Source organism: Erpetoichthys calabaricus, chromosome 9, assembly GCF_900747795.2.
Source record: "Erpetoichthys calabaricus chromosome 9, fErpCal1.3, whole genome shotgun sequence".
Classification (NCBI taxonomy): Eukaryota; Metazoa; Chordata; class Cladistia; order Polypteriformes; family Polypteridae; genus Erpetoichthys; species Erpetoichthys calabaricus.
In genome coordinates, this window is record NC_041402.2 from 69,278,902 (window position 1) to 69,290,917 (window position 12,016).

At 37.5% G+C, this 12,016-nt stretch overlaps 1 protein-coding gene across 3 annotated transcripts in view; it reads right to left on the bottom strand.

Annotated features, from left to right (window-relative positions):
- Positions 1-12,016, bottom strand: part of ccdc102a (coiled-coil domain containing 102A) — a 277,345-nt gene that overhangs the window by 109,171 nt on the left and 156,158 nt on the right. For all 3 annotated transcript variants that reach the window (XM_028809695.2, XM_028809692.2, XM_028809694.2), the window contains one exon: positions 2,363-3,057. In XM_028809695.2, coding sequence (XP_028665528.1) covers positions 2,363-2,980 — 618 coding nt within the window. In that variant the 5' untranslated portion in view covers positions 2,981-3,057. The remainder of the gene's footprint in view (positions 1-2,362; positions 3,058-12,016) is intronic.

Genomic DNA, 12,016 nt, shown 5'->3' on the forward strand with positions numbered 1-12,016 from the left:
TATCATTTCATTTAGAGAAACGGAAAAAATAAATCAAAGTGTCAGTGAGAACAGTGTCCCACACAATCCAAAGGCAATTGAAAACTGGACGAAACTCTGATAGGAAGAGTCTTGGCAGACCCAATGTCACAACTCAATTAAGAAGACAAATTTCTGAGGGTCACCAGCTTGTGTGATAGGCACCTCACAGCACAACAGCTTCAAGCACAGCTTAACAGTTGTTGAAAAGTCTCAGTTTCTACTGTGAAGAGCAGACTTTGTGTTGCAGATTTGACAGGGCAAGTGCCAGTAAGAAAGTATTTCCTTAAAGGACAAAACAGGGCTTTGAGGTACCAGCTGTGGACTGGACAAAGTTGTACAAGAGTGTATAGCACTCAGTCTTCTTCAACAATATAAACACAACTGGCATCTGGGAAGAGAATAGTTTAGCAAATAGATGGATTGTAAAGGATTATGTCATGCTGATGCATGGTGTTCTTCCAATGTACACAAAAGTATTTTATCATAAAATTAACTGAAACATTACATTAGTACTGCATTTGCAAATTTTGTTTTTGGACCTAATTTAGACCCCATCAGCTTTTCTGTCAAAAATATCATCAGTTTGGCTTTCAGGGTTATTCTGAGATATATCCTTTACAGCATCATACACCTTTATGTAACCACAGCCAGTGATATGTGTATACAGCTGCATTAAAATTTGTCACGCTTGGACCATTAAGGATGCCCTTATAGTATTAAAGATGTGTTCTAGGCCTGAAAAAGCAAGTTCACACACTGCACTTTTTCAGCTAATGGTAGGGAGCATTTTCACAGCCTCCAGTATACCTATTAGGGGCCCAGAATGCATATCACTTAATGATGAGAGTCACATTATTTTTTTATAAGATTCCTCTTATGCCCTTTCTGTGACTGCATGAGGGAAGATCAGTTTAAAATGGACTATAGCCCTTTGATTTCCAAAAGGTTAATGTCCATTTCCTAAGAATGAACACTTGAAAATTTGTGACAGAAGCATTGTTTCTGGATGATCTCTGCAGACAAGATGGTATATTCCATGACTTGACTGAGATTCTGTCCACTCCCTGCAGTAATTCCTATTTTGCGGAATATCCTCCATATTTAATCTTCTGAAAAAAGTTCTTCTAGTATCTGAAAAGTTATTCTCTTATTATTTTTGTCATAATGCTGGTTATTATGATTTCTTTCACTTGTAACTGGTACTGAAGCAGTAGTGGAACTGTTTGCCTTGTCTTCTCATTCTTTTTAAATCCATAACAAAGTATTAGTTAATTATTATTTTATTGATTTTACAGTAAATGTTGAAAGGGATATGATAAAATTTGCCATTCTTGCCCTCACTGCCCCAGTTGCTTTACAACTAAAGTTATTGTTTCTCTTGCTTGCTTTACTGACTTGCTGCACAATTTCACTATGTTGTAAGTAGTGTGGGTGTTTGTGTGCAGACCCACTAACCAAAGGTGGAAAAGGGACGGCAAGTATAATATTCTCGTGAGTGGGTGACATACATGATGAACAGATGCATTTCATATATTTTTGCTTGTCTACATTCTGCTTTGATGTCCTGTTACGTCCTATTCAACCTTTCGTTCAACAATCTGGCATGCACATAACTTTAGAAAACTGAGAGATGCATAAAACACATGGAAATAAAGTAATTATTTAAACCTGAAGGTATACAAGCATAAAAGGTTTACTTCACAGAAACACAAAACAAGTCAATTATTTGAGATAATTTATCTGAAAATGATTAACCAACAGAAATTGATACCATTAGCAGAGGCAAGGAAGCACAGAAGTATCCTTCATTAATTATTATGTATCTAACTGGCACTCAATTTTTTTTTTTACAAGGTGTGAATTTTAGCTTTTGCATAACTTTAATAAACTCCTTATGAAAGTAAATATTTTTAGCTATTAAAGATCTAATCTCTGCACCTATGATTATCTTATTTTATCTTAAATCTTTGTCATGTTAAAACAGTCTGTTAGGTATGAAGTTTTAAGTTCACTATCAGTGTGAATGTACTTAGAGCATCTGAAAATGCAGGATTAAATTAAGGTATCCTACTAGAAAGTTGTAAACAAGGCCTTAACTTTTGATTTCCCAGTAAAAAATAGGATGGTGAGCTTCCAAAGAAGTAGCTTTTACACAAATATCCCTTTTAAATATTTCTATGTAAGTGCATCTAAGAAAATTGATGCAGTTTGGCAGCAGAATTTTCTGCTACACTTCAAAGCAAACACTTGTATCCAAAAATTTGGAAGATGAAAACTTTGTACATGCAGAAACACTGGACTACTGCCTATGACAACTGTAATACATTTGTAAAAAACCTACCTTGTTCTTGTCAGGCTTCTCTGAACCCAGGTCCCTGACAGGTTCTTGATCTGGAGATACCAAGGCCTCATTCTCTCGTTCCCTCTCAGCAGCCAGCTTGTTGTCCATGGTGGGGGAAGACTGGACATTTCCTAGAGTGTTTCTATCTGACCGGAGACGGCCAACTTCCTGTCTCAGCTGCTCATTCTCATTGGACAGCTCCTGTCGTTCACGGCGCACAGCAGTTAGCTCTTTGGTCAGAGTGTCCAGCCTCTGTCGCAGTTGCCTCACCTCATCCCGGGCCTTGTTCCGCTCTGCACGCACTTTGCTCCACTTCTCCCTCCAATTGGCTGTACAGTCAGACCACCAACGCATCGTTTTTTCCATCTGAGCAGCCCGAGCACGTGCCTCCTCCAGCTCACGGAAGCGCAGCTCCTCTCTGCTTTCCCAATCTCCTCCATCCCCACTGCACAACCCAGGGGACATGAGGAGAGGTGGGCTGGAATTTGGGGTTCCATCTTTTGGGCTAGCAGTGGTGATACTGTCCGGAGAGCGCATTCTGTCTGGGGAGGGGCCAAGGCTTGAAAGAAAATTTCCACCCGTTTTGGCTGTGTCCATCAAATGTGAAGTGTGATTCATAATGGATGCAGTAAAACTGGCCTAGCAGTGTATTATGAATACATTGCTAGATTCATCAAGCCGTCTTTGAGTAGAAACTGAAAAGAAGAACAGAAAATCATCAATGCATAACTAGGCACTCAGAATAAAAGACTATGCTCTATAGTCAATGTGTCTTAAATAAGATTAAATTAAATTGATCTTAAGAATATTTTGAATTATATAAAGGTTAATCCAGGTCCCATATATCTTATTCTGCTCTCTGATTACCTGCAGTATTTACAGTACTGTATACAAAGTACAGTATGGATATCACAGCCTGTGATGGAAGTGGATGTCTCAGTATAATTTGTAGAGTCTGTTGAGGGTAGATTGATTGAATTAGAAAAAAATGCTTTCAGGTCAAAAACTATGTACATGGTTTCTTGAAAAGACCCAGTGCAATATGTAATAATTCTCAGGAGAGCCCTAAACTGAAATTTGCTATCTTCCATGACCGTATCTGGCTGTGATGGAAGAATTTAAAGCCCATCTGAAAGCAGCTGCCAAAGCAATCATGGCAGTGCAAAGAAACTCAACAATTTTCAAGCTTTACTACTTTGTTGCTGGAGACAGGATGACTTAGAAGTAACAAACAATGTACTGTGTGGAAGGTCACAGATGCCAGTTCCGTGACTACAAAGACATCCGCATCAAACTTGATAAAAATCAGTTTGTTGAGAGCATACCATACATTCATATATAACTATGTCACTAATGAAAGGTTAATTACTCAGAGTATAATGAAACAGAATTCTTAACCATTAATGGTAAAGCTGCATATGAGCACTACATTTTAAAAAGAGGCCTGCACTGTAAGACAAACAAGGCAGCTATGAACCCCACCTTAAGATGAAAGTACCCCACTCTGCTAGTAACATCTATCATTAATGCCCACCTTCAAGGAGTACTACATGCGATTATAAAATTATTGACTTTCAGTCAAATATCAGATACAGAATTAATGAATGTAAATCATGTGCTCTGGAAAAATGAGTACAGAACCATTATTGCTGTACAATATTATTGTTACCTGAAACTTGAGGCCCCCTATTTGTTTTTTTGTCTCTAAACCAGTTTGCACTGTACATACAGCAAAAGATTTTTCAGTCAATTCCAAATTAGCATGATGGAGCAAAGTTCAGACTGCCTATTCATCTGTGACCAATTCAGTTGTAACCAGTAATGGTGAACGAACTCCACATAGTTCACTTATTTGTGAGTTTGGAGAAATCACTGAACTCTTTTGGAACTTCGCTGAACTCCATAAAACCCATTGAAGTGAAAGGGGAAGAAGAAACTGGACTACTTTTGAATGGATTATAATATTTTACTGTTCTTTTAAGTGTTCCCAAGGGCTAGGAAAGTATCTGCCAACTATGCTGGACCGATTATTGTGGCCAAAAATGTGATCTGAGCTGTGTAGCAGCAGTGCTCACCACTGTGCCACTTTGCCTCAAACAACAAAAGACACAGATAGATTGAATGCCACAAACAAAGTACAACTGAAGGCCACAAACTAGAAATAAGTAAATAAAATACAGATCATTGTGTTCACATTGTTCGAACCTTGTGGCACACATTGGTTGTACCATGTGTAGCAGAGTGGGACTGGCTCATTCCATCGTCTGAAGTCATGGCTCTGAATACAAATGCTTTTCACTATATTTCCTTCCATCAAGGAGAAAGAAACACCTCATAAATAGTAATAAATCTTTTGTTATTATTATTTCACAGAGTCTTGTGAGTTTTCTGACAAGGAGAGAGCTCATTTAAGGCTTGTTTTAAGATTGTAGCTTGGCACAGAAAAAAAATAACCATGCGGGATCAGTGTTATATACCCAGGGACAATACTTGTTATGGTCAGCTAATGCACCCCTTAAATGAAAATACTGCTTTTTTTTTTAAGAAAAAAATAAACATGCGGGAATAAAATCTGACTCGAGTACAAATTGGGTTGTGACATCACATATGTGTGAAGCAGATCGGCAATGATCTTTCAGTAGGCATGCATGAAAGTTCTGCACATGACAGTCATAGCACTGTGATGTTGCACTGGCCTCACAAAGCAATGGGAAAAAAATCTTTGCCTAAGCCAGTTTCTCTGTGAATTTCCAGGAAAATATTCGGCAAACAAGGTCACCAGCAAACACAGCATATTTACTATAAAAAATGCTTTGAAGAAATTTGCCAATCAACACTAGTACCCAAGGGGAGGATAAAGACTATATTTTAAGTCATAGTACTTAGGTCCAGCTTTTTAGAATATGTGTCCATTTTTGCATTTTTTCTGTGTATTTAACAACAACCACAGTTCTGTACAAACCAAAGTCTCCCCAACCCGTCAAGTAAGAAATAATAAGAAGCAAGAGCTACTGAATTAGCACAAGCTTTATAATAATTTCTGGACATTTTTCTAAACTCTGAAATGCAAATATAATTGTGATTTCCTAGCATTAAAAATCAAATCTGTTTTTCTTAAATTATGATATATGTCCTACTTTTCAACTATGAATACAAAGATATCTACATTATCTGTTGTAATGATAGGAGAAGGCAAAAATGGGCAGAACCCTTAAAAACACAGTTAAGTCTGGAAAGGCTACATTCTCTTGATAGCAGAAAAACTGAGTTTGCAAATGTATACCCGACTAAACAGTACATCTGAAATCAGCCTACTATACTTTTCACTTTAAATAGAACATAGTAGATCTGGGTCATTTTACTATTTGCTTAATGGCAGCAAAGCTAGGATACAACACAAGTCAGCATCTATTTTAATATGATTTTGTGGCGCTGCAACCCAATCCTGCAACAATGGGCACAAGAAATGAAATAACCAGATTCTAGCTCAATGCAAAGAACACTCATGGTAAGCATCCATGATGACTTACATCAAGCCAATTTACAGTCACCACTTAACCTAACAATCGCAACTTTGGAATTGCAAAGAAAACCAGAGATCCAAATGGAAAGGTATCACATCCCGCATTAATTATTGTAATTCCCTACTGGCAGGTGCCCCTTCTAATCTTATATCACAGCTCCAGCTTATTCAAAACTTGGTTGCAAGAGTCCTTACATGGACCAGCAGCAGCGAGCACATAACATCCATCCTGCTTCGCCTTCCCTGGTTCCCTGTATCTTACAGAATTGAATATAAAATTCTACTAATAACCTACAAAGCCTTAAATGACCTTGCGCCAAACTACATCAGAGACCTTCTCCATCACTATGTGCCTGTCTGCCCACTAAGTTCCTCTGATTCTGGCAATCTTGTTGTACCCCACACTAACCTACATTTCATAGGTGACAGGGCCTTCAGCTGTACAGCTCCCAGACTCTGGAATGACCTACTGAAATTAATTAGATCAGCTGACTCCTTGAATTCTTTTAAAAAAAACTCATCTGTTCAGGAAGGCTTTTAGCTCTACTTGACTTTCTTACCCTTCTTTCAGTTTACCTCTATAGGGTGGTCCAGATCTAACTATGCAACTTTTAATGAAATGCAATACAATAATTGCATAATTACATCTGGACCACCCTGTATGTCAAGATGCTCATGTAACCTGTGTGTGTGCTAGACCATCAATTATGTTCTCTGTTAGATTTTTTTTCTGAATTTACTATCTTACTCTTCTTTATTTATCTTGTTTAGTACTATGCTATATACTGTATACCCTGCCGTTCTTTCTTAAGCTCTGAAGTGCCTTGAGCATGGGAAAGGTGCTATATAAATCCATCCATCCATTTTCCAACCCGCTGAATCCAAACACAGGGTCACGGGGGTCTGCTGGAGCCAATCCCAGCCAACACAGGGCACAAGGCAGGAAGCAATCCCGGGCAGGGTGCCAACCCACCGCAGGACACACACAAACACACCCACACACCAAGCACACACTAGGGCCAATTTAGAATCGCCAATCCACCTAACCAGCATGTCTTTGGACTGTGGGAGGAAACCGGAGCGCCCGGAGGAAACCCACGCAGACACGGGGAGAACATGCAAACTCCACGCAGGGAGGACCTGGGAAGCGAACCCAGGTCCCCAGGTCTCCCAACTGCGAGGCAGCAGCACTACCCACTGCGCCACCGTGCCGCCTGCTATATAAATAAAATGTATTATTATAATTAAAGGTACAAAGTCAGGATTCAAATTCAGTCTCTTGAAAATAAAGGCTGTTCAGACCATAAAGCTTGACCAACATATTCATTTAGATTGTCTAAAATAAAATCAAGTTGAGATTTGAATGTCCCTAAAGTCCTACTCTCTAATAATAATACTTGGTAATTTATTTCATGTGGCTATGGTTCTTTGCATGAAGAATAACTTTGTCATTTGTGTGAAATCTGCCCTTTACAAGTTTCCAACTATGCGTATGTGTTCCTGTTGAAGAATGGGATCCAATGTGCTAATTCCTTTCATACTTTTAAACACTTCAGTCATGTCACCTCTTAATCTCTGTTTGCTTAAACTGAAAAGGTTCAGCTTCTTCAATCTCTCTTCATAGCTTATACCACAGTCTCAGGATCAGCCTTGTCGCTTTTCTCTGGACTTTATCTAGTGCTGTGATATCCTTTTTGCAATTACAGGAGATCAAAACTGTACATAGTTATACAATTTAAGTATAGCCTTCCTTTACTTAACTCCACACATTGTGATATACTGTATAACCTAACATCCTATTAACCTTCTTGATTGATTCTGTCCACTGTTTTGATATAATCAGTGGTGAATCCAGTATGACTCCTACATATTTTTCATAAAGTACACTTTCATATTACAGACATTGCACTGTGTATTCAAATCTAACATTTCTACTTCCTATGTGTAATACCTTATATTTACTTACTTATTATATTATTATTATTATATATTATTATATTTGTTTACTTTTTATAATTGTATCTGCCAAAAATCTGTACAAATCTGTATGATATTCTGAAAAAGTTATCTTCAAAAAAACACCCGTTATTTCCTGTGTTTGAGGCAAATTTTGCACCGAACTACACAATGCACCTTGAATTCCCACTTCTTTTAGTTTGATTAATGTACAGTGTTATAACCACAAGTAATTCACAATCAAAAAACAAATCCAGTCCACTAAGTCTATTAAGACACAGTATGTGGTACAAATTTCCAAAATACCATACACATCAGAATTCAATATCTAAAAAGTAAATTAGGCAAAATGTTACAAGCACATTAAAAAACATAACATATAAACTACAATTTCACCAAAAATTAAATAAATATAGTATGCATTATTATAATACTCATGGAAGATAAAACCTTTTTACCAATTTCCAATATTCTGACTAATTTACAGCACAAGTGAAGACATATGGCCAAGTCTTAGCCAGCTCTTACCCGATACTTATGTAGTCAGCACATCTCATCAGTGATCTTCCAACCCCGGCTGACCTCTCTTCTTGTAAAATACCACTGACAGGGTTTTATAAAAAATATATATAGTTCAAAGCTTCAGGATGTCTGAAGATCACATTTTATTATTTTACGATTTTATTTTAGAAAGTAAAAAGGTACTTTGCCAAGCTAAAAGCTCAATCATGTTACAAGCCAGCAGTAGCTGGGTACTAAAACCGTATTATGTTTGATTCACTTGTCTGAACCGAGAGTAAGGAGCTTAACTATTCACTAATCATTCCTAGCTGAAGGCAAAACTTAAAGACAGGCTTGGCTTTCAAATTTGAGCATCGGGTAGTCAGTAGTTAATGCTGAGGACATAGTACATTAAGAGCTTCTATCACTGCACTCATCTCAGATGCAGTACAGATTTTGCCCCCCTTTGCTGGTGGCTTTTAACTTATTTGGTTGAGCAATGCTAACACATTTTTCTGTTAATATTAAATCACTAAGCATCCACCATATTTGTGCATCTCATTTTAATTATCTATAATGTATTATTAATTAGGCTTCTATGAAAAGCTGATCGAGGTCTGGATTAAATGTTCAACTGTATTCCCACTCCCGGTCCATGATCATTACAATATCCTTTTCCAGATCTGAACAAGCAAATATTAAGTGCTTTCCAGGTGCATCAAAAGGGATATTTTCTAGATTTAAACATTCTGATGAATGGCCCTTCTTGATCAGTTTACCCATCAAATAATACAGTCCTAATTTCTATTTATTTATTTATATCGATTTTAATTAGAAACAGTAACATTCCATACAGTCAAGTCAAATTTAACAAATCAAAGCAAAATTCAACCCCCACCCAAACCCTCATTTCTATTTAGTATGTGAGGAACATTACATAGGTTTGAAAATTAAGTATTGACAAAGAGGATTTTTTAGTATTATTGAGATTACATACAGAGTTTACTTACATGTATTTTATTGTTAATACAGACTGGAGAATAATGAGGACTTAAGAAAAAGAAGAAACTGTCTCTGCAAGCTAATGAAGACAATCTCATCCTTAAATCTCTAAACTTCTAACTGCAGTATTGTGAATAGAATTATACTATTTACATAACCTAAGATCTATTTCAATACCTTTTACTGCATTGTCTAGAAAAAATAGACACCTTCCAGTGAACTAACACTCTGTTCATCGATTTTCTAATCCAGTTAATTGAACTGAGGAGGCTAGAGCCTACCTGTGCAACATGGGAGAAAGAGCATAAACCAACCTTAAACAGCACTCCAGCCTATCATAGGACACATTCAGGCTCACAATCATGCACACACCAAATGAATCTACTTATTGATTAATAAGCCTGCACATCTGGGAGAAGACTTTTGTGGGGAAAACCCACTCAGTGAGGAGGAGAAAGTACAAACTCCAAACAGGCACTGTCCAGTCTGGAATAGACACTAAAAATAAATAAATAAATAAATTCATGCAGCCTCTGCCATGGTCTTGTGTGCTCCAGACAGATTTGTGTCAGACTTGTTACCATGAGAACAGCCATAGAATTAATAGAAAGTTCTTAAAGGAAAGCACAATACAGATGGGCTGCTAATTGAGAAAAAGGTAAAAAAAAAAAAAAAATTAAGGATAGACACTTGCTGGGGTGCCAGTGGTGGGTGATATGGATTTTAATTACCAATTATGCAAAAAAGGACAAGGTTGTTAAAAGGAACTTAATTAGGAGAATCCACAGGCACTTGAAAGGGTAGTACAGTTAATACGCAAAATGGCAGGATGGTCAGAAGGCAGGAGCGTGTGTATGTTTATTTTGGGTGATTTACAATGGAAGTGGAGCTGACACATGCAAAGCGTTTGCAATATCAGGTATAAATTTAATCAGCAAGGCTAAAGGTGTGTTTTATTGTGTCCTCAAGATCAACAACATTCCACTATGTTGCATACAAGCCATTTTCCAACTAAATATAAAGAAGTTGAGGCATATGGATCACCATATGGCTGCTGTCCCAGATAACAGCATAAGAAGGGATTACAAACTGGGCTCTCTTATTCAAGATTTCATGATTTGGTCAGCCGTGTCTTCCCTGTTATGCTCATTATCATATCAGCCCAACACACAAATAATCTTCTTATATAATATGCTACCATGGCTGTCCATTTGTCTGTCCATGATTTTAAATCACCTGTAGCTCACAGACCATTTAACCAGAAATATGGTACACATATACTACATGACGCCTACTATCCGCATTCGGGTGATGATTGGCATCCAAGGTTATTCCTCTTTTTATTTGATTTTATTGTAGAATCAACTCTCGGCAGCGGCCAGCAGGATGGCTGTGCAGCGCATGCGTATGGGCACCGTTCTCACCCCTACCACCTTCGCCATCACTTCCCCTACCTCTTCATATCTTAAATCATTCTTGAGGCAGATTGAAGACTTAAGTGCCAGCTTAAGTGAAAAATTAAAGAAAATGTACTAAGTAATTGCAACACAAACACTGAATTGGTTTTAACACAAAAAGATGCTGATGAAAGAAGAGAAGAAGCGGGCCGCTAGGGTGGAGAAAAGAAGAGCTGCTCAGGAAGCAGCAAGCACATCAACTTTTGAACAAACAAATGCACAAAGATAGAGTAAGAAAACTATGAATGCTCAAGTCAAGTGTACTCACTGCACTGTAGTGTGCCGTTACTGGTCTATATATAATGCAAAGTTGACTGACTGACTGACTCACTCACTCACTCTCTTATCGGTAAAAATGTTATTTTCCATTTAGCTAAAAAGCTGAAATTTGCCACAATGGTACATCTAGGGCATCTAAGGAAGTAAGTGTGCACTACGAGAGGACACTGCAATAAATTAATATATAGGGGATAACCCCCCAAAACCCCCTCCCACACCATAGAAAAATTAAACACTTTAAAATATCAAAAATTTCTTGATGAATTTGATTGAAATGTGGTGACATTATAGAAAAATTAAAATAAGCCAACACATTTTTTTACTCGTTGATTTTTGTTATTAATGATACCTTAACGAGTAAGACATTTTAACACACCAAATCCCTTTTTCGCCACTCATGCTGACGACAATCATACAGAGAGTTGGGATGTGCTAGTTTATGAAGACGTGAACTGATGAGAGTAAAGTTCGGCAAAGTTTGAAGAAGATGTGTGTAGCAAGTGCACTATAAAGCTCAAGTACTTGCAAGGCACTATATAGCTGGGCACAGTCAATTTCACTGAACTAATTCAGTAAAAAAAGTATTTAATATATATTACCTGACCTCCTTCAATTTGTCTGCAACCTTGTGGAAATTGCTGAATTGGGGACTACAATGCCCATCACCCAGTGTGCTGCTCCAGTCATCAGCACTCACAAAGTTTAAATAACAGCATCGACAAACACGGCATGTCATCAAATGTAGCAACTGCTGCATTTTTTCCTCGAATACTTTGGAATAAGTTTTATGGTCTTCCTGGATTAGAGAACCCATCTTAAAGTTTGTCTTTTTGTCTTGTCTTGTGTTTAGACTTGTTGCAATTACAAAAGACACTCCCCCTCCCCAAACTTTTTGAAGTTTTAAACAAAATGGGGAAAAAAGAAAAATAAACACAC